Source organism: Pinus tabuliformis, chromosome 5_2, assembly GCF_031772625.1.
Source record: "Pinus tabuliformis cultivar Carrire ecotype Pingquan chromosome 5_2, CPIR1, whole genome shotgun sequence".
In the NCBI taxonomy this organism is placed as follows: Eukaryota; Viridiplantae; Streptophyta; class Pinopsida; order Pinales; family Pinaceae; genus Pinus; species Pinus tabuliformis.
The window spans coordinates 163258265-163281333 of NC_142306.1; the positions used below are offsets into that span (position 1 = coordinate 163258265).

General features: G+C 37.2%; 2 protein-coding genes across 5 annotated transcripts; one reads left to right on the forward strand and one right to left on the reverse strand.

Moving 5' to 3' along the window:
- The first annotated feature begins 9962 nt into the window (after positions 1-9962).
- On the forward strand, positions 9963-21476 carry LOC149158043 (uncharacterized). Of its 4 annotated transcripts, none has more exons than XM_089436098.1 (4): positions 9963-10384; positions 15865-20705; positions 20799-20891; positions 21064-21476. In XM_089436098.1, exons 2-4 carry the CDS (start codon positions 20577-20579, stop codon positions 21259-21261), a joined length of 420 nt encoding a protein of 139 aa, XP_089292224.1. In that variant the 5' UTR covers positions 9963-10384; positions 15865-20576; the 3' UTR covers positions 21262-21476. The 4 variants fall into 4 exon arrangements, 2 of the variants coding, with proteins under 2 accessions (XP_089292224.1, XP_089292223.1); XR_016261655.1 differs by lacking the exon at positions 21064-21476 and having other exon boundaries at positions 9993-10384; positions 15865-16396; positions 20619-20705; positions 20799-20847; XR_016261654.1 differs by lacking the exons at positions 20799-20891; positions 21064-21476 and having other exon boundaries at positions 9984-10384; positions 15865-16396; positions 16509-20231.
- LOC149158044 (uncharacterized) lies at positions 10393-13266 on the reverse strand. The gene is made up of 3 exons (XM_089436096.1): positions 11782-13266; positions 11571-11645; positions 10393-11352 (listed from the first exon to the last, which is right to left on the reverse strand). Exons 2-3 carry the CDS (start codon positions 11633-11635, stop codon positions 10749-10751), a joined length of 669 nt encoding a protein of 222 aa, XP_089292222.1. The 5' UTR covers positions 11636-11645; positions 11782-13266; the 3' UTR covers positions 10393-10748.
- Positions 21477-23069: the final 1593 nt, after the last annotated feature.

Sequence of the window (23069 nt, forward strand, 5' to 3'; positions counted from 1 at the left end):
ATTTTAAACTGAAACAAATCCAGGGCTAAAAGGAATGGATTGATTGCACTAGTCATCCTTCTATAACTTTCCAACATATACTGGAGTAAACAGATTGTAATTTGGGTAATTTTTCTAATTGCAAACAGGAACATATTTGTGCATTGGCAAGGTGGTTACGAGGTCCCTAGAAGTGATGAATTTGAATTTTTCTTAGTTTTATATATAGTATTAGGTTTTTTCTCATGCTTTCTGTCAATGGCACGGGTGAATTTTATCCTACACCCACTAGGTTATCGATATGTAATTTCCGTAATTTTGATTTCAAAAGATATTTTAAAGAAATGCAATGATTTCATTTGTGTATTCAATAAACACAAGATTTTATAATTGAGTAAAATATTCGCCATGCCTGGTGAGAGATTCACCAAAAAATTATATATACATATCATATTATTGATAAAATGGCCTTCCATTTTTCCTATATACCATGGAGATTCGCCCATTTATTATACATGTAAATTTAGGGGGGGTTCTTAAAATTTTCCCTGGTGGCTAACCATGGCCTTCCAAGGATGAGAGGATAACCATTGAACTTGCTCTTAGGTTGGAGAACTAAGAAGTCAGCAGGGTATTCTCAGGAATCAATGGGGACCATCACATCCTCAACAAATCCTTCAGGAGCTACTGTGGACCTATCTGCAAGTTGCAAGATTGTTGTGGTCTTCCTTAATGACCCTTGGAGATTCAGTTTAAGCATAGTCTCCTTAGTCATCATGTTGATGGAAACCCCAATATTGATCAAGGTATGGGGGACAATGATACCATCGATGTGCACATCTACCACATGACTTCCAAGATCTAGATACTTCGGGCAAATCACTCACCCCAACATAAAGTCAGACAGTTTTCCAATGACATTAATGGTAGGGGTGTCTTACTTTCGCCTCCGAGTATATTTGAAGCATTTCTCCTTGATTAACTTGTTGTAAATGGGGAAATCCTTGATAGCTTAGAGGAGCGGGATTTTAACACACAAGTTATTCAATTCACCCAGAAGTTCAGTCTCTTTTGGAGTGTGCTGGATAGGATGGATTAATCTCTCAGGAAACAAAGGTGGATTGGCTTGAGGAACAATTTCCTCCTTTTCCTCTTCAAGCTCCTCATATGGAGATGGAGTTTAATTATCTGGAAGTACTCTTCCAAACTTGAGGTTGATTTCTTGAATTTCCACAGCATAGGCGGGGTAACATGTTTCCCCGTTGTAGACCTAATGTGTTTGTCTGTTGTTCGGGTTCGGATTTGGTTGATCATGCATCTGAGGTTGCTTAGGTGGAGCAAGGTGAAGGAGTTGTGGTTGATATGGAGGTGGAGGCAATAAGGCTAGAGATTGGTTGCATGGGGGCCTCCACCCCTAGGATGGTGCATTCCACTAAGGTTGTGGAGGAGCATATGGATGAAATGATTGATTGGTAGGTTGGGAATGGTATTGAAGTGCAAAATACCAAGGAGAAGGTGTGGACCATGAAGGATGAGAAGGAGGGAACCAAGGGGTAATGGATGCATTCTGGTTAGGGTTGTAATATGAATAGGATGCCCCTTGCATGCCTTTCTAGTATGGTCGAGGTCCTTGAGGCATCCTTTGGTTGATATAGCAGAGTTGTTCAGTCACCCCTTCAGTTCCTTGATACACAACTTTCAATCCAGGCAGAGAAGGGCACTTGTTTTTGGAGTGGTTCTCCTCACAAATCGAGCAGATCTCTATAAGATTAGTTGAACATTCATTTCTAGGGTGCCTTTTGGTGCATCTATAGCAAAAGATAGCTAAGGCACTTTCTGCTTCCTCATGCTTCCTCTTGATATGGATGGTGTCCATTTGTAGAGCAAAGGTATGAAACATTTCACTCTTGAAGTCTTCCAACATGTTCTCGATTTCACTTTTTATGGATGTGTTGGAGGAGGATGAACTTGCCAGAGCTTGGCTAGCCCTACCATTCTTTATGGCTGCCCTATATTGATTTTTGAAACACTACAACAAAACCAGCGATTAGCGTCCCTTTTTACTTCTTTTTTTGCATCTAGAGCCCATTTTTGGTGCTATTTGCATCCATTTATCAAATATGGTGCAAAACTTGACACAAAATTTGCATCAAGTTTTGCACCAAATCTTACACCAAGTTTAGCACCAGGTATTGCAATAGGTTTTGCACCACGTTTTGCACCAAATTTTATGCCAAGTTTTGTGTCATCCTTTACACCAGGTTTTGTTCCAGGTTTTGCATCAAGTTTGGCACCTAATTTTGTTTGACATACTTTTGCATCCTCATTTGCATCCACTTTTTGCACCTACACTTGCATCAACTTTTGCATCGACTTTCGCATCCTTTTTTGCATCCTTTTTTAAATCATTTTTTGCATCCATTTGTGCATCCCTTTTGTGCCAAGTTTTACATCGTGTTTTGTGTCTAGTTTTGCATAAAATTTTGCATCTACTTTTGTTGCATCCACTTTGCCCTCTTGTTTGGAATCCATATTTACATCCTCTTTTGCATCTATTATTGTACCCACTATTGCATCTAATATTTTTGTGCCACAATTAGCGCCTAGTTTGGCACCTCCTTTTGCACCCACTTTTGATTATAATTTTGCATCCACGTTTGCATCCTCATTTGCGTCTAGGTTTTCATCAACTACTACATCTATTTTTGCATCCCTTTTTGTATCCAATTTTGGACCGGGATTTGCATCGGGTTTTGTGTCTCGTTTTGCATCTACTTTTGCATCGACTTCTATTGCATCCACTTTTGCACACAATTTTGCATCCACTGTTGCACCCATTTTAAATTTCACTTTTTGCATCCCTTTTTACATCTTCATTTGCATCATACTTTGATTCTTTTTTTGCATCTATCATTACATCCACTTTTGTTATGCCACAATTTGCACCATGTTTTGCACTCACTGTTGTATCCACGTTTGCTTCCAATTTTGCATCCATGTTCACATCCTCTTTTGCATCAAATATTGCATCTATTTTTGCATCCACTTTTATGTCAGGTTTATGCATTGGGTTTTGCATCTCGTTTTGTATCTACTTTTGCATCTACTTACATTATATCCATTTTTTGCATCCAATTTTGTTTTGTCTGTTGCATCAATGTTTGCTTCCACTTTTACATCCATTTTTGCATCTTATTTTGCATATTTTTTGTCTATTGTTACATCCACTTTTGTTGCACCATATCTTGCGCCTACCATTGCAACCACATTTGCTTCCACGTTTGCATCCACTTTTGTTTCATCCATTTTTGCATATACTTTTGTTTCCGTTGTTGCATCCACATTTGTTTCACCACAATTTGTGCCAAGTTTTACACCTACCATTGGACCCATGTTTGCTTCCAATTTTGCCTTCATGTTTGCATCCAAGTTTGCATTGACAACTGCATCTACTTTTGCATCCACTTTTGTGTCAGGTTTTTCATGTTGTTGTGCAACTACTTATGTTGTATCCACTTTTCATCCAATTTTATTTCTATTGTTGCCCCCATTTCTATGTTCGCTTTTGCATCCCTTTTCCAACACTCATCATATTTTCTGCATTGATGATATTCCTTATGGCATTGACAATTATGAACAATTGATGACAATGTCAATAATATTGACAATGATGAAAATGAAGATGATGGCGATGACATGAATTGTGATTATGATGGTAAAGACGATAGTGGTTACAATGACAATGATGATGATGGCAATGATTATGATGATGACAATGCTAATGACATTGGCGAATCTTCCCAATTTTAGATGTTGTCATTGTCATAATCATAAGCATTATCTTTGGTGTCATGATCATCATTTTCATCTAGGTCATCATCAAAAACAATAATGGCATGAATGATGATGATGCATGATTACAACAATGTCGATAGAAATTACATTAATGATGATGATGGGGATGATAAAAATGACAATGACGATGATAATGGTGGTGATGATGATCATCATCGATCATCTGTCAAAAATAGAGTTGTTATTTCTCTTACGTATATCAATGTGTCCTAAACAACCCTTTTCTAGCACTGATCACATTTTTTGGGTTGATGATATTTCTTACAACATCTACAATTATGAACAATTGCAAACAATGCCCATAATGATGATGATGATGGCATGAATGGTGATTATGATGATAATGTAATGATGGCAATAACAATGACAAGGATGATGGTGATGATGATGACAATGATTATGATAATGAGAATGACCTTACAATCTTATGGATTCGTGAACAATTACTAGTTTCAATACCATCTTCTGGATACGTATTACTATCATACTTTTTAAATTTTCTGCCTCTCTTGAGGTATCTTACTATAATGGTGTTGTCAACGCTAGAAAGATATCTTGTTGTAATGGTGGTTCTAATGTTAGCACTAGCAAAGTTTAGTAGGGAGGATGCTACTACAAGAGGAATTCCTTCTAAGTGACTATGGCATTCAAAATGAGGCTTTATGGGCTGCTTGTTAACACATGTTCTCATGCTCATATAAAATTAATGTGAAAAGTTGCTTTAATTGGTTCCCATGCATAATTGATATTGATAATGGGGTGGTATAAAATTGTAATGGGCATATCCGTTAGTTAGTTATGATGGGTCAACAACATTGAAACCATCCAAGTGACATTTCACCTTGGAACAATCGTCACTCGTGCGAAAACACGAAGTTTATGTAAATGAAAGTTGTGATTGTAGTGGAATTAAAACCATCGAGAAATATCAAAGAAGACGCTGCCTACCAGTTTTGAAAGACAACCAAGGAATTGAACAACTATTTGCGTTAGGATGTAGTGAGGGAATCGAAGGAAATTTGGCAGCCCTAAGTTGCCATTACTATTGCCAATCACACATTCAATAGTAACCATAAAAGGTAGCCACATATAAACAGAACCTCGAGGTGTTGACAGTCGGAATCTATTGTAATAGCTTTGACGTATATATAGTTTTGTGTTTAGATGAGAATGAAGTGGGCTTCATCCAGGGTTCGGCTCAATCCTCGTCCATTCCATGCAGTGGTGTTTAATTCGCCAAGCAAGAGAATATTACGTGAGTGTTCAGAGTTAAATCAACAGAAATCAAGGACGTGTGATTGTCAAATTATTGCTCCTCCCTTATGATTGAGCGCTTGATGCGATGGTCATTATCCTTGGGTGATACTTTTATTCCCCATTTTCTATTGAAAAAGTAGCGTTTTTCTGTTCGATTATGATAGGATTGGATGAACGCCGGTTTGGGTGGATGTAGACCCATGTTTTTTTGTGGTGATCTTCAAATGTCTTGAGGATAAGAAAAAAATCCTTGACCAAGGTCCATGGTTTTGGGGATGAGTTGGTCTTCTAGTGAAGCCATGGTTTCCCAAATTCAATCCTCTCACTATGTTGTCGATGACTACTCTAGTATGGGTAAGATTCCCAATTTTCCCATTCACTTTACCCATCTAGATCTCTTAGAAAAAGTGGGCAATTTTATTGGAAGATTCGTCAAAGTAGACAGGGAAAGACTTTTGAAAGGCATTTTCACCTATGTTTGCATATGTGTTTAGGTAGATCCCAATGAAGTTTTGCGAGATAAAATTGAGCTCAAGTGGATGGGAATTGTGTATTCCCAACCCCTGGACTATGAAAATACAACTTTTCGATATAGGAATTACCAACAAGATAGACACCTTCAAACTGTCTGTCCCTTTCCAATAGGGGCTTCCTCCTTACAGTCATCTAAGAACTCTAGCTGCAGTTGGAGGGATATTAAGGAAAGAGAGGGATCTAAAATGTAACACCCCTCCCTTGTGTGTCAAACTTTGCAAACCTAAGCTGAGAAAAGTTAGGTATGATGTGTAATATAAAAAGTAAATACATTATTAATAAATTAATCACTTGGAAAAGCGAGACACCAAGACATGAGATTCTTGCCAAATCACATTGGTGAATGGGAAAGGATAATTCTTTCAGTGTAAAGCTTCTCGATTTAATTCTAGATAAGTTGGATGGATTGGAGATAAATATCCATTGAGAAAAACATAAAAGTTGTGCGGGAGAGAAAGGCAATCTTCTATGAGGAAAATCCTCATGGGAGAGAAAGGTGAGCTTTTATGAGATAAGCCTACGCAAATGGATAAAAAGATCCATAAAAGCGAGACACCGCTAATGGAAACCATATCCTTCCATATGCTAAGGTCAATGGTGAAGTGGGTCTAATCTCTTGCTATGGAACTTCATGCATGGGCAAGGAATCAATATCTACCTACTATGCCAAGGGGACTATTAGAAGGGTACCTAATAGGACTAAAGACTATTGGCTATTGGAATGGCTAAGTTATACTAGATCTAGATCTTTATCTCGGTAGAGAAGAGAGTAAAGAAGTGAAACGTAGAGATGTGAGTATCATATGTCTAGACGAGTATAATATGTATAGAGCTCGAAGAGAATGAAATTCTCTGAGAGCTAGCCATGGCTCAAAGAGCCTCTTTTTAGTTGTTGAATTTAATGTCGATTGCTTTCTCCTTTCCCTTATTTCCTCAAGCTTATTCTTTTTTCTTTTCTCCTTTCTCTTATTCCCCTGTCCTTTCCCCCCTCTCCCTACCCGTACCCCACCCTCGCCCAGACGGCCCTCAAGCGTGCCTTCCCCTATCCTCGCCCTATGATCGCTTACCGCTTATCTTTTTTCTTGAACTCGTACCTTTGATGGCTCCTCCGGAGAGCATTCCGTTCTCCTGCGGTGCCGCCCCTTACCTCTTTCAGAGTAAGATAGACTTCTTTCTTCAAACAAGTAACAGTTGTTCGAAAAAAAAGAACAACCAACAACACCCAAAGTACTCATACCGACTTTCTCTCCTACCGGACCGAAGCAAAGTGTAGCTAACCGACTTTCTTTCTCTCGATACGGCAACCGAAGCGAAGCGTAGGTAACCGACTTTCTTTCTCTCCTACCGAAGGTAACTACCAAAGGTAGGCATTCATCTACCGAAGGGAGGACGACAGGTAACTGACTTTCTTTCTCTCGATACGACAACACAACTACCAAAGGTAGGCATTCTTTCCGGCATCTTTCCAACTCTTGCTCTTACCTCTCTTTCCAAAGGAAGGAAGGGGGGTGTGGGGGGGAGGAAGGATCAGCTTCCTTCCCACCGCCAATGAAGGAAGGGGGTTGTAAGGAAAATATTATTAGTGCCAAATGAAAATTTATGTTAGGGATGCTTTCACATAGTTAGTTTTGTAATTATTATAAACATCACATACATAACAACCACAAATAAAAAAATTATGTAATATATAAGAACAAAACTAATGAAGTTGTTAGTACTAAAATGAGGCATATACTATCACATGTAATCTTAGATATACTTAGTGTGAAACACCATGACATCAATGTCTGAGCAATTTGTAAATGTGCAACAAGGGCTCAATAGGGGGCTAATATTTATTTGATAGTCACGTTCTTGGCTTTGTTGCTTCATTTGAAGGAAGGAGGACACTATTGAATTATTTCAATTACATGGTTCACACCTTCCAAGTATTAGTTAACTTGCCTAAAAAGGTTCCTAACACAAGTGATCAATGCAAATATCACCCATAGGCTACTTTTGTTCACAAAAGTTAACTCTCCCACTTTATTTTTGTAAAGACCCACTAATTCAAGTGTAGCCATGGTAGTTGATGCACAACCTCATGTGCACCAAAAAACATCCCATAACCAACCTCCTCGAACCAAGCTTACCCTTCCACTCCTAACACCAAAATGTGCAACACTTATCATAGGGTCCAAGGGGTATTGTCCTTGGTGGCCTCTCATCACTATTGATAACTAGGGTTGAAATGTCATACCCCATGCTTGTGAGACATCTACATCATTTGGCACATTGAATTCCATCCATGCGCACCAAGTTCTAATATGCATGCATGCTTATCCTATATCTGCTTATATTTAGGAATGCCAACCATGACATAACCATTACAATATCTTTCTTCTTATTCTTCTTCTTCTTATTACTATAGAAAAAAAGGACCCTTTTGTTATTCACGAGGAAGAAAAAAAGCACAAACATTGACAAAAAGATTGTAACTTCTGTCATTACAATGGGTTGCCAGAAGACAAGGCATCACGACCCAGAAGAAGAGAAAAAGAAGTTGTTGTAAAACCAGGGTTTTACAAAAAAAAATTCTTCTGCAAATTATAAGACTGACTAGAAATGACAATAGCATGCAACCAAAAATTGTAGAAAGTGTATTATACAACCACGAAGAGGGCCCTACTATGAGAAAAATGAAGACAGTGACTAGAAATGACATTAGCCTGTAACAAAAAATTCCCGAAAGTGTATTATACAACCATGAAGAGGCCCCTGTCAAGAGAAAAAGAAAGACATTGTATTTGAGGCTAATTGAAAGTTGAATGTAGACTCACTTGAAATTTATAGTAAGCTAGTTGATAACTAATTGAAAATTTGACTTAAAGCTGATCCATATTAGTATATGGGCATCGAATGAGAACTTTGAACTGGGTTGCCAACTAATTCATCATAATATATGTAACCTGTCTCCAGACAAATAATTCTTTTTTAGGAGAATCTACAGTTGTATTTAGCTCCCTATGGATGTGATGGAAATTGATTTCCTAGAAGTGGTTCCTTAACTCCACAATTTTGCTTTTCCAGGAGGATAAACTTATAACTTCCAACTATGCTTTACTGTCATTTTCTTTTGGCTCCATTACAATATTTGTATGTCAACAACATGGCACACTACAACCAAGAAGATGAACAATTACATCATTAAGAGTTACAAAACCATCTTGCCATCGAATAACCAACATTAATTAAACAACCATTTAACAACATAATAGCAATTACACTATATATATATATATATATATATATATATATATATATATATAGATATATATATATATATATATATATATATATATATATATATATCACATTACACGTATAAATACCGCATTTCAATAGAAGTTAGATGAATTGCGCTAGTCCCAAAGTTTTGCTTTGACTTGATTTAAACTCTTCTTCACTTTGTGATTTTTGTGTTATCCACTAGCATAGACCCATCTTAAATATAGATATAATATGAGCGGAGAGGGATCCAATTTCTTCATTGGCAATTATTTTTTATGAGCAAACATTATTTAAATGTTTTGTATTTTTTTTTTTTTTTTTTTTTTTTTTTTAATTTATTTTGGCCGACACTAGCAAAATTTCAACTTTGATGATGGACAAACATCGCTGTAACCATACTAGGCTGTAGAGTGAGCTTGGCATATTCATATTATTTTCATCCTCAACATTGAGGATTGTGTAAAGCTCAGTGGAAGATGCCCCTTGGAATGATGGACAAACATGGCTGTAACCATACTAGGCTGTAGAGTGAGCTTGGCATATTCATATTATTTTCATCCTCAACATCGAGGATTGTGTAAAGCTAAGTGGAATATGCCCCTTAGAATAGTTTTGATGCCCCCAAAATGACTTCCATTCTCAACCCCTCCCCATGACATTTGAACTTAAGACCTCGTAACAACTAAACCCCATACAAACCAACTACCCTACAACTTATCATGGATCAACCACAACAATACTTATTATAATAATTTAAAACCAATATTTCTAATTACTTTTCCATATTTATCTCATTTACAAACCCCTCAACCCCATCCCATTATTATTACAATAAACACAATAATATATCACCGAGGAAAGAGTTCAAAATTGCGAAAATAAAAAACGCACAACAACCTCTGGTCCCAACATGACAACATGAATGAAGTAGGTCTCTTAGGTTGGAGATGATTTAGGGGTTATTCCATGGCCTTCTCTCCCTTTGAAACCCCCAACCATCCCTGTAATAATTTATTATATTATCTTTAACGATGCTACTTTTACTCTCAATCTTTAAGAGCTACTGGCCTTCCCTCTTCAAAACCCTTATATAGAGTGTTTTCTCTCCATCGACCTCAAAAACCCTTATATAGAGTGTTTTCTCTCCGTCGACCTCTTTGCCCTTTGCCTTCAAAGCATTTTTGCACAGTTAAAGCCTTTGTCCAAAATCCTCGGGGTTTCGCATTCGTGTCTGATATTGGGTGAGTTTCTAGCATATTTTGGATCCATCGATTTCATTCGAGCCCTCCCTCTGTGCACTATATGGTATTGGGATGGTTGGAACTCAGGAGGATCCTGTTCTTACACGGGCAGTAGATGACGATTCGAGAGAGAACGAGGATGATGCCGGAAAGGAAGAGGACATTGGAGCTCAGGTTGCACCCATTGTTAAGCTTGAGGAGGTTACTGTCACCACGGGCGAAGAAGAGGAGGATGTCCTTCTTGACATGTAAATTTCTTAATCCATGGCTATTTCATGATTTTGTTTTCTCAGTTGAAAGTTGTTTTCATGGCCTCTTCGGTGTCCCTTTTCCTGTGCACATAAATGGGACCTTGACTATAAGGAAGATGCATTTGGGCAGTTATTTACTTCTAATTTTTCTCCTTTTTAGTAAGATCTGTTTTTATCGGGTTCTTGATGTTTTGTTCGCCTGTTGATGATGATCGGATTTGTCATTTCAATGGGGTGCTAAAGAAACTCTATGGTAGATGCATTTAACGGGCTATGGTTTGTTTTATCGGGTAATTAGGGTTTTGCTTTTCTGTGTATTTTGTGAGTTTCTTGTTGTTTTGATGTCCCTTTGATATTTTGATCAGCATTTTTTGATCTCATTATGGTCTGTAATAATTGTTTTCCTATGTTGATAGTCTGTCGATGAAGATTTTTTCGGGGATGCATTTGATGGTTTATTTGTTACCATTGGGGGTTTTGTATTTTGACGAATCTTTTTATATTTTGTTGAACTATAGGCCATCCTTTTTTCAATGTCTTTATAGTTGTTTCTTCCACGCCTCTCTTGCCTTCTAACTGCTCGTTCATTTGTTCCCATCGTTCCCTGTTGTAGATTTGCAACAATGGTTACTTCCTGTCCTATTTCTTCATCGCTTGGAACTAAAATATGCCTTATTTGGGTATCTTCTGTTGAAGATTGGAAGGCTCTCCTGAAGTTTGCATAAGATGTGGGCCTTGCCAGTCCAATAGACCGAGTTGAGTGACCTTGCCAACTGACACCATTGTTCCTAGCCCCTCTGTTAGCTTGACTGATATAGGAGTTTGAGTTTTCTTTCTTTTGTCGATGCTTCGAGGCTGCTTCTTTCTCATTCTTTTCCTTAATCTTCCCAGCAACTTCTTTAGGGAAGAGAAGCTGAACTGTGTTCCAAAGTACAGTGTTGATCTGACAATTCTGAAAGTCCCCCCTGCAATGACAACCAATATTTTAGATACACTAAAAATACGTCATGATTTGAAATTCTAAACCCTTGTGGGCTTCAATTGGCAGGGGAGTGGTTTGTGGTAAACTTCCCTATATAAATATCAACCAAACTCAAGATTTGCAATTGCTATATAAAAGTCTCAAAGTCTTTATGGCTGACAATATAAAATTTGCTCAAGCTTCAATTTTTCCTGGACTGACCTCAATTGCTGGCGGCATTTAGGGCACCGTGGACCACATTTCTCGATTGCATCTTGCAAGCACATCTTACAGAAACTGCATAGAAGTTTCGGTAGACAAATTTGAGAGCAGCTCTAATATACACAATTCAGTAGAGATAAATTTACACAGTTTAGTAGAAATTTTCTTGCATGGTGGGACTGCTGGAGTTTTTTTAGCAGTAAAAAATTACCTATGGCCACAAGATGTGGAGGAGGGTTCGAAACAGATATCAAGACAAACCTGCAAGAAGATGGATTCTTATCAATGACAGTAAGCATAAAAGAAAGAATTCATACCAGTTCTGAAAACAAATGTACCATTATCCCAGACTAAGGTACACAATCGAGTTATGAAACTCCTTTTCGTTGAATAACAAAACAAGTACAGCACTCCCTTTTCACCTCAACTATAGCTTTCTATCAAAAAAGTTCCATATGTAGTTATTACATAACAATAATCATAGTTAAATTACCGCACAAGAAAGCTCTTCTTTCAATTGCTCCAAACAACTAGGGTTGGAAAGTCCCTTCTCACTTCCATATGGACTAGATTCGGCAGGTCTAGGAGATCTTTCCTTGCTTTTAGCTAGCCTAGGTTTAATTTTGGGATTGTCGCCTTGTAGCTTTAAGGGACTATTCTTTTTCTCATTATGTGTTGTAGCATCTGTAGAAGACTCATCTGGTATCGCATTCCCTGTCAAGGCCAAAGTTCTATATCAGTCAAAGATTAACCAAACATTAAAACAAGTTTCTTCTTATCATCAATGCTTATGGCCTTGTAGTACATGCTTGTGTTGTACATAAATATTTGAACTCAATTTTGGACAAAAAATTGCAAAGCTCCCTTGTGATAGACTCTAAAGTGGCAGAACTGTGCATTTTGTGGAGGTATTGAGCAAGTAAAAATACCTATACCTTCGTATATCAGTTTTCCAGTGACAGTACTCTGCATCGTATGGAGGTATTGGGCAAGTCCTAGGTTTTAGCAGCCCAATATCTATGCAGCCCAATAGCTTAAGTTGTTATTTTCTCCTTAGAGTGTTGGATTCAAACTCTCCAAAAGCCAAAGATTGATCGTAACGCAAAGAATGGACTTAAAACCTATAAACAGTCGAACTTTTGGTGCAAGTCATTTGTCCCTGGATTGATATGGGAAGATCAAACCTATAAACAGTTAAGCCTTTGGTGGAAGTCTCCTCAGTCCCTGGCTTGATGTGTCAATGTATTGGTCATAAGATGTGGGGAAATATGCTACATCAAAACTACTTGGTTGCTGGAATACTGACAAGGCTTGATGTATAAATATCTTGATAAAAAGACATAGGGCAATTCGCCACTCCATCAAAAAACAAGGAAAACAGGTCACTTGAGCAGTCTCAAAATAACTGGAATCCTTATCTTCCTTGAAGATCAGAGTGTTGGATTGTTTGGTGCTATATAACAACCAATTATTGAAATGTTGATTACATAACTAAGGCCTAATGAATGACTATTGTGTAATTTTGTCATAGCATAGGAGGCAATTAAATATCTGTGTTGGGCATGCAAAGTTGCCTGAGCCTTTTGGGATTGGATCGTTGCTCAGTTCACAAAACTTTTTGTTGATCTCTTTCATTGGAAAGGGGATATTCTTGGCAAGGGTGGATGGTCTGACAGTATAGAAGAAGAATCTGGAATGCCATAAGATTGAAAAGCCTTTTCCTTTATGTGGAAAGGGCGATGTTGTACCACATTTGATGAGGATGCCAATTCCTTTCACTTCGATGAGATTGCAGTTTTTAAATCAGATTTGACCACACTGTTTTCTGCCAGAATGAGGATTTTCAGAAGTATATATATTCTGCCAAAATGAGAATTTTGGGAAAATACGCACATTCTCTTAAGATCGAGGTTAACTTTGCTATTTACCATGGGGTAGAATCTATAGACCTAAGCTTTAGGAATGATGCGTGATTCTGGTGTATTTCCCACTGTTTAGTAATGAATATAAGATGCAATTAAAAAGGAAAAAAGAAAACAACTACTTGATTTCATTTTGTATTGTTATGAAAAGTTTGGCTTGGAGTAATGAAATGCAGAATCTATAAACAATGGTGACCGGAAACTCATAAGATATTGGTGCAAATCTCCCAAACCCCAGTGAGAACATGAATACTTACTAAGCATGACTTAATGTTAGAGCCCTCAACTTAGAGAGTTCAAAATCAAATGTTTACCTTGCACAAGTTGTGCCTGAAGAATAGGATTAGGTTCATTTGTTTGAGAGACTGGATTAGGTTCATTGCTTTGAGAGAATGGATCATCCTCCAGGCTGAGAGCTCCAACACGATGCAGGTTGATGGGATCAATATCTTTACTTTGCCTCCTTGCCCTTCGGTGCCTGAAAAAAAGAACCAAAGCTGAATTTATCAGCACCAACATCAATTTCATACTGCAAAATAAAATGATCACCAGGACTGCTCTGAAGGAAATTTGGAGACATTCAACCATGACAAATGATTTTTTTAGCAGCAAAAGGATATGTAGTGGGAGTCATTGAAGTGGTTTTCACTGTAAACCCCTACTGGCAACTACAACTTATAATCTAGCATAAGTTAAGAAATTTAAGGCTTAGCAAAGACCAAGATATCCAAAGACATACCCATGATGATACATGGGACACCTACCCTTTTAGACTCATCTCAATGAGGCCTTTTAGACTCATCTCAATGAGGCCTTCTAGCCTCATCTCAATGAGGCACAGGCGCAGAACTCTCAAGACATAGTGTGAAGTTTTGTACTCAAATGCACACCTTAACCTAGGAGAGGGTGGACCACCCAAGCAACCATGTGCATTTATCTACACAAATACACGCCTTCATCCAAGGGTAGGGTGTCAGGTGAAGGTGTGTAAACCATTTTTTTTAAAAACATGATGTTTAATAAGCAACAGAACTACTTTTTAAGCCCTGGGATTAACTCTTTCAAAATTAAAATCAATAGAGAGCTGCTCATCATTACCTTCTTCCAGCGCTCGCTGGTGTTTTAGCCAGAGCAGGGGTTCGGGCCTCTCGCTTCCTTTGCCGTGATTCCCTAACAGGCAAATCCTCGACAACCAGAGATTCCAAGTTCAAATTTCCCAGAGAGGAGGACCCTTCTTCGAAACTCGCCAATAAGAGTGCCTCATCGTCCCATCCGGCCATTGCAGCCACCGACCTGAAGCCAGGGCTAAGAATATTCTCTCGAGACTCATTCAAAAGCACAGCGCGGGCACTCATAAATCCTCTTGCTGCTCCTCCTCCTCTGATATTCTCATTGCCCCTTGTTTGAAGATCAATCACTTCTGAAACCTCTGTTTTCTCAACAACCTCGTCCTCGCCCTCTGTAACTTCCACAATCTCAGGACTCTTCCCCATGGTTTCTTCTTCAATTCTCTCTGTAACGTCCGAGATCTGCTCTTGTTGGCCCATGGCAGACTTCTTTGGTAGACAAACGCATTGCTGTGAGGTGTCTTTCTGGTTTAAGGTTTTGCAATCTGCGAGCTCGGACTGTTGGGTGGAAGCATCTTGTTGTAATTTCATTTCTGTCACAAGTGTTAGAGGAATACAAGTCATTTACCCTGAGAATGGAATTTTTAATTAAAAAGGAGAAAAAAAACAGAGCCCAGGAAAAAGAGGTGGAAATGTAGATCGAGATTTGAATATGAACTCTAACGGTCCTTTGCAACGGCTAGTATTTATCGTTTGACCTTTTGATTAAGACATAGGACTCAAAAATCACGACCTTAGCCTTATTGGGTAAAGTTCAAATTAATATTGCACAACTCAGATCCCTCCAAAACCGCTTAATAAATTATATAATAACATTTCTAGATTTTTTATCCCGATTTTTGTTTTTTGATCTCATTATGGTCTGTAATAATTGTTTTCCTATGTTGATAGGTTGTCGATGAAGATTTTTTCGGGGATGCATTTGATGGTTTATTTGTTATCATTGGGGGTTTTGTATTTTGACGAGTCTTTTTATATTTTGTTGAACTATAGGCCATCCTTTTTTCAATGTCTTTGAAGAAGTGATAGGCTTAGAGCAATTGAATTGTAGGCCATGCTTCTTGACAAATTGATGAACAGATGTAGTTCCTCGTGTAAAGTATCACCTTAAATCATACAGTTAAAAAATAATAAATCTATGGTTAGTGTGTCATTTTAAAAACTATTTCCAGATCCCATGGAAGTTTGTAAAGTTTCACCTTCAATCATAGAACGTAATAAAACTATGCTTATTGTGGGTCACAGTGAACCATGCCCAAGTCCCAATGGAAGCTTGTGGGTCAGTTTCATTCAGATGGGGATATCATACCTGATATTCACAGCAATGTGGGTCTCTCCAAACATCTTACGCTATAGCATATACCCTGTCTTCCTCACAGACAGCATGAAATGCAGTTTGCACATTGACATTGTGGCATACAGAGCATATGAAGATGTTTTATTACAATGCAAGAACACTGGTATCATTCACATGGATAATCTGGGCATCCAGCTTTGGTGTGTTGGGTGACATTGGTGTGAACTGGGGAATTCTGTCATCACAAAGACTGGCTCCCTCTATTGTTGTGAAGCTGCTACAGGCCAATCACATTATGAAAGTGAAGCTCTTTGATGCAGATCCCAAGGTCTTGGAGGCTCTGATCGGCTCTGATATTCAAGTCATGGTCGGCATTACTAATGACTTGCTGGAAACTCTCAGTTCGTCTTCTGAAGCTGCTGACATGTGGGTTCGTGACAATGTCGTACGCTATGCTTTCAATGGAGGAGTCAATATCAGGTACATCCTTATATTTTGGCTTTCCATGTGTCTGTACCAGCTCTATTTTATTAGTAGTTTTGGAAATCTGATAGTCCACTACACTATAACTAAGAACAGCTCTCTCCAGCAGGTACTTACATCTGAGAAGCTCAACGAGTTACTGAAGCTAATAAAATAGTTCATAGAATCTCAAGACCTTAAGGTCAAAGTTTAAACTATGTTATTTTCATGCTGTATAAGTTCTTGATTTGAGTGGAAATTTGGGGAACATAAGTTATTTGGAGATCTGGCTTCTCTGTCATTATATTCCTTAGTTCTTTGAGGTAAACTGTATATATATCCAGCATTCAGATCATGTTGGTCTATTGGCATACAGTACAATGTTTTAACTTTTCACTGAGTTGCAAAACTCTTTGATTTATCCTGGGTTTTCCGAGTTTATGATTTCCCAGTTTTTGCTAATTTTCTCCTGAGCTTTCCGAGTTGATGACCCCTACCGATTTTTGCACCAAACTAATAACTTCCTCTATGATGTAGTTAGAATCCATAGTTTAAGGAGATTATATATCTGCGTCACCCATTGAGACCATGTTGGGCTGTTGGGTGGTGTTACAATTTCAATGATGTTGCTCTATGGCCTAATATCTTCCTTATTTGATGCGTTAATTTGTTACAAGTAGTTGCTGCAGTATATGGCTTTTAACATTTATAGACACAATTTTATTCGGTGCATCTACTGCTGCTGGATCATTTTTCCAACCAACAATTAGAAGGTCATCCTTCGCTTATCCCTGTGTTTAGGGGGAGATGTCATGCTAATCTTGAGCTTGCCAAGGCCATGCAGTCCTAGGTTCTCTGATTGTCAGGAACACCCATATTTGTTACATGAGTCCAATCGAAACTTGAATAACGTCATGGGATATGAAATTGGTATCATTGGTTTTTCATCGGTACCATCCGAGCCGCAGTTTGCCAATTTTTGCCAATTTTTTTTGCCGATGTTTCCGAGAAGATATTTTCTGTACCCTCTGCCGATTTTTTGTCGCTGCCAATTTTTTCAACACTGTGCTTGATATAGAAGGCATCCTAATTGGTTGATCAAAATATAGGGTGAATGTCATAATCAGAAAGATGCTATGGTTAGCCATTTTGAGGTGTTTGTTTTATAGACTTCATTGGTTGAGCACATTGGGTACAATGACTGACAACATATAACGTGTTGATCCAACATTCTGGATCATGTGACTATGAAGGGTTACGACCCAACAGTCTGGACTGACGTACACCAACTAAAGTCTTAGTCACTAGTTGTCGCTTTCTTCTATAACGTATTGAGCTCTCACACACATACACATACAACTTTCTAATGATTCTCACATAGACAAACTCTAATGCACTCTCAAAACCAGATCACAATGGGCTCATGAAAACTTCGCTTTCATAACAGAACCAAACTCACTTAACTAGGTCTGGCAGCCCAACTGGCACACAGACCTAAATCTTAGCTCTCATAAGCAGCTTTGGTGCCAAGTTCCAACTTAATAATTGCGTGAACAGTAATGCAATTCTAGACTAGTAACCATGAAAGAATATAAGAAGCGTAAATCAACTATTACATTCCAATTATAACATCTCAAACAATTAAGCACATTGATATAGTTCATCTCTAACCATAATATAAATTACATAGCAGCATGCAAAATGGGCTCCGGACCGCAATACCTATCATTTAAAAGACAAGGGCTGTCAAACAAGTTGCCAAAGGATGGATTCACCTCCCAGCCGTAGACATTCCTACATGACTGTTACACCCAAGCAGGGCTAATGATATGATAAGGGAGCACAGTTACGGGAGCATACCTCTCTCAGTGTCACAAATTACAAACAGTTTTACAACAGAAATCACCTAGCTGTACCTAACCAGGTTTAGGTCTTCTTGTTGGCCTCAACTAACTCATGTGAAAATCAGTATGCTAGCCCAAAACTACCTTGCTGATCCCAACTAAATAAAGGTAAGAGATATGCTAGATCAGGCTTTTGTAGGAGAGCACTTCTACTGGCTCGCAACATCACTTATGATTATGCACTCTACAATTCTGTGACCAGCTGAATGTCAAGCAATTGAACCGCGATTTAAATCCTATTTTGTCAGCAATAAGTACTATACTTTGTCTTTATTTAGTGTAGAGAACCAAGCACTTATTCTGCTCATCTATAGAAGGGACAATGGTTGTTTGCCTATGAGGTATAAGGAAATCCTATCAGATGTTTTGTATTTTCGTATGGAATTGAATCATACTCCTGCACACTGTAACATTCATATATATCAACCTGTAGAGGCTTTAATAACACCTGGTATTCTGGTTAGTGATTTTATTGGACCTCATGTGCATATCCTACATGCATAGGATGGACTATTCATATGTTACAGGGTATTATTCTTATTATTTAGGGTGCACATCTTCAGGTGCTCAAGAACGATTACTAGAACAGTCAGTTAATTCTGCAATTTAAAGGATGAAAAAGGAGGTTATAGGAGTCTAGTTTTGGTTCTCATCCACAATGTCACACTAGTCTGCCTGGGCATGGTTCTCATGGTTTAATAGTGACTTGAGGAGTCATAATACCACAGATCACTAAACACAAACAGCTAAGGTAGCCCAAGGACAATAGCCATATTTACACATTAATTAACAGGTCTTACATTAATTATCCTAGGGGGTTTTAATACTTCCAAATGCTTAAAAAACAGTTAGAGCATTCACATTACACATTCCAGCAATATTTTCTATAAACCAACCAAATGCAGTCAGGAGAGCCCTCCTTTTAAACTATACAACCTTATTGTTAGTATGATCAACCTTATTTTAATATATAGTGTGACAAACCGTATGTGACAGGCAGGTGGAAAACTTTTCTCGCAATTGACTAAGCGACGTCCTGCGAGCCAGACTTGAGACGAAAACCCTCGTCAGAAGTATATGCTTGGCTCTTTTCCAAACAAATGAAGAGTCAATCAGGTTTTGTGTAATCACTTCTGGTATCGTATTGGGTTATTTTTAGAAGCGATAATTGGATTCGGATTCTCATCGAGTGAGTTGTTCTGCTTTCTCAATTTGAGAGGGTTTGTTTGGAGGGAAAAACGAAAGAGGACATACAAGAATAGGGAGGGGAAAGATGCAGAGGAAGAGGATTGAGAACATTGTCAGCAGGCAGGCTACATTTTCGAAACGTAGGTGGATTGTTGAAGAAAGCTTACGATCTCTCGGTGCTCTGCACTGTAGAAGTTGAACTTGTGATTTTCTCCCCAGCATGAAAGCTCTATGAACTGTTTTTTAGTGCAAATCCTACTATTTTGATTCTAATAATCATGGCTATGCAAACCTCATGAGATTCTTACTAATAACCCTGGTGGTGCAAGCCCTAGTAAGCTCGATGTTGAAAAACTTAGTGTAAAACCTCCAAATCGCTGGTTTTGTTGTAGTGCTTATTGGAGAGTATATAAAAAATTTCACACCTTTTTATGAGATATGGGAGGAAAACATGTTAAAGATTTTTAATAAATATAAAATTTCCAAAATGATGCTAGTTACGTGTGATTCTTTTTTCATTGTTTGTGATTATGAAAAATGAAACTCAATGTTTTTTCATTAGTGCACACATATTTCATTCCAGAGCCGATAACAATAAAAGTGAAGAATTTATGGTCCAACGTTATAATTAAGGGAGATGTTTAAGGATGACGTTTGAATTTTGTTTTTCATTTTAAGACATTTGGAGCAAATATTAGGAAGGACTTTGAGAAAGGATTGTCCTTGATTTTCGAAAATGGAGTTGTTCCTTTCCAGCCATATGCCCCAAGTGACCATCAAAGGGAGAGCTCATATGTTTTTTGGATGTTTTCTTTATAGCCATTTTTTTACACATATCCAGAGAGTCCCCATGCCATTGATGTGAATTACTTGTTCGGTTTTTTTTAACCAAAATTTTTAACCAAACAAGAAAAATTTAAAAAATGCCTCAAGATCAAAGACTGAAACAAAGACCTATTGACATACCTTTTAAAGTATGGAAAGAACTTGTAAAATCATATGAGAAGTTGGATGCACAAAGAAAAGCCGACAATGAGAGCATTCAGGTATTGAATTTTTCATTAAACATTATTTAGAATGTATTAATACTTATAAGTATCTTAGACATGTATTTGTGTGAAAATAAATTGAATTGGTTTATGTTTAAGGACAAGGCATCCAAGGCGAGGTTAACCAAGACAAAAGTCACTCATCGTAGTGGCCAGAAAGGTTTAAAAGCACTGATAACAACCTTTGTAAGTATATTAAACATGTGATATTTTTTTAATAAATTTTGTACTAGAAGAAAGTCATTGTTATCTAATTTCTCCCTATTTACTGATTGATAGGAACTAAAATATGGAAGACCTCCAAATCATTTGGAAAAAGAGGTGCTGCAGCAAAAGAGATGGGTTGAATTTGTTGTTTCGATGGACTCTATGGTATGTAATCTTAGTTGGATTTCCAATATACTTTTAAACCATATTTTCATTTTATTTTTTAGTACTATTAGATATTATATCTTACCTCATTTTATGGTTAACATTGTATAACAAAAACTTGCGTTGTGTTATGTAATTAATACTAACATGTAATATTGATTTTTTTTGTCAGAATGCTATAGGTAATGATTGCCAAGACGATGATCCAAATTATGTTCAACATATATCAGGAGATGATGAGGATGAGGATGGGGATGATGGTGGTGAAGGAGGAGATGATGATGATAGTTGCGGTGTTGGTGATGATGTGTATCAGAGTAATGAGGATGGTCAAGATGATCATGAGGATGATATTGGTGGTGGTAGCTAGGCATGCACATGCATTGTTTTTTATGAAGAAATTATTGTGTAGAATGACATTGCTATGTTTAGATGGGTGTTGTGAATTTACCCTATATCAATGAGACATTTTGATTTTGTAATCATACGATGAGTTTGATTTATGTATGTTGTTAATTTATCGTAGAATAACGATATTCATGAAATATTTTGATTTGTTAATCATATTTGAATTTTACTTGTTTTGATTAAAAATAATACTGATTTTATTAGTATTATGTTGCTATTTTATACATGTTTTGAAAATTGTTAATGACACATTGTTATTTTTTTGGATGGACGTTGTCAATTTCTCTTAAATTTCTTTACAAATGATTTTGAATTGTGATATCTGCTTTAATGATATTTAGAAACTATCATATATTTCACTATGAATCTATAAAGGGGGTCATATATGTAAAGAAAAATATACTCTATATAAGAAGTCAAATGCGGATGTAACCATGGATGCAAAATTGAAAGTAAAATTGGATGTTAAACTAGGAATTAATACAAAATGCAAACAATTGACATACAAAGTGTTTTAAATTAGAAGTGAAAAATTGTGCAATAGTTGACACAAAGAAGGGAACAAAACATGGCATACAAAAGGATATCAAATTGGGCAAAAACAAGGACACATAAATGGGCACCAAATTAGATGCAAAAAAAGACAACAACTAGATGTAAAATAAGATGCAAAGTTGAGCGTTAAAAAGAAGCAAAAAACGTTACAAATTAATATGCCAAATGATGATGCAAATAATGGTGTAAATTTGGGATGCAAACTTGGGTGCAAAAAAGGAAAAAAAAAGATGTAAGAAAAGACATAAAACAAGATGCAAAATGGGGCTGAAAAAGGTGAAACCAAGGATGTCATATTGGATGTAAAAAATGATTCCTAATCACATGCAAATTTAGGCTCGAACTCAGACACAAAATTATATGCAAATGTGGACACAAAATGAGGCAAAAAAAGATGCAAATTTGGATGGTGAAAACGATGTAAAACTAGACACCAAAAAAATGCAAAATTGGATGAAAAAGTCGGTGTAAATAATGGTGCAACATTCGACACAAGTAGACACAAAAAAATGGTGCAAAAAGGGGCATAAAATAGCTTAAAATTGGATGCAAAACTTGGTGCAAAAACAAATACAAAAGTAGACGTAAAAAATGGCTCTAAATTGAATGTACCATTAGACACAAAATAAGATGCAAAGGTGGACACAACACATGACTCAACATAAGATGCAAATTTGGATGCTCAAAATGATGTAACATTAGATGCAAGAGATGGTGTTAAAAATGATGCAAAATTGGATGAAACAAATGACGCAAAATATGGTGCAAAATGAGATGGGAAAAATGGAGACAAATCAAACGTAAATGTGGATGTAAAAAATGGTCCAAAAAAAGATGCAAAAATGGGCACAAAAATGGGAGCAAAATTTGGTGCTAAATCAAATTCAACACATGGTGCAAAGATAGGCACCAAAGCTGGTGCAAAAATAGAAGCAAAAACTAGTGTAAGACTAGATACAAAACCTGGCGTAAGACTAGATGCAAAAACTGACACAAAATAGATGCATAAAAAGACGTTAAATTGGATTCAAAATACAGTGTAAACTTGATGCAAATGATGGTGCAAAAATGGAAGCAAAGAATGACACAAAATAGGAAGCAAAAGAGAATGAAAAATAGATGCAAAAAATGACACAAAACTAGAAGCAAAACCTGTCATAAAATAAGATGCAAATCTTGGTTCAAAATTTGACGCAAAAAATGATGCATAGTTTG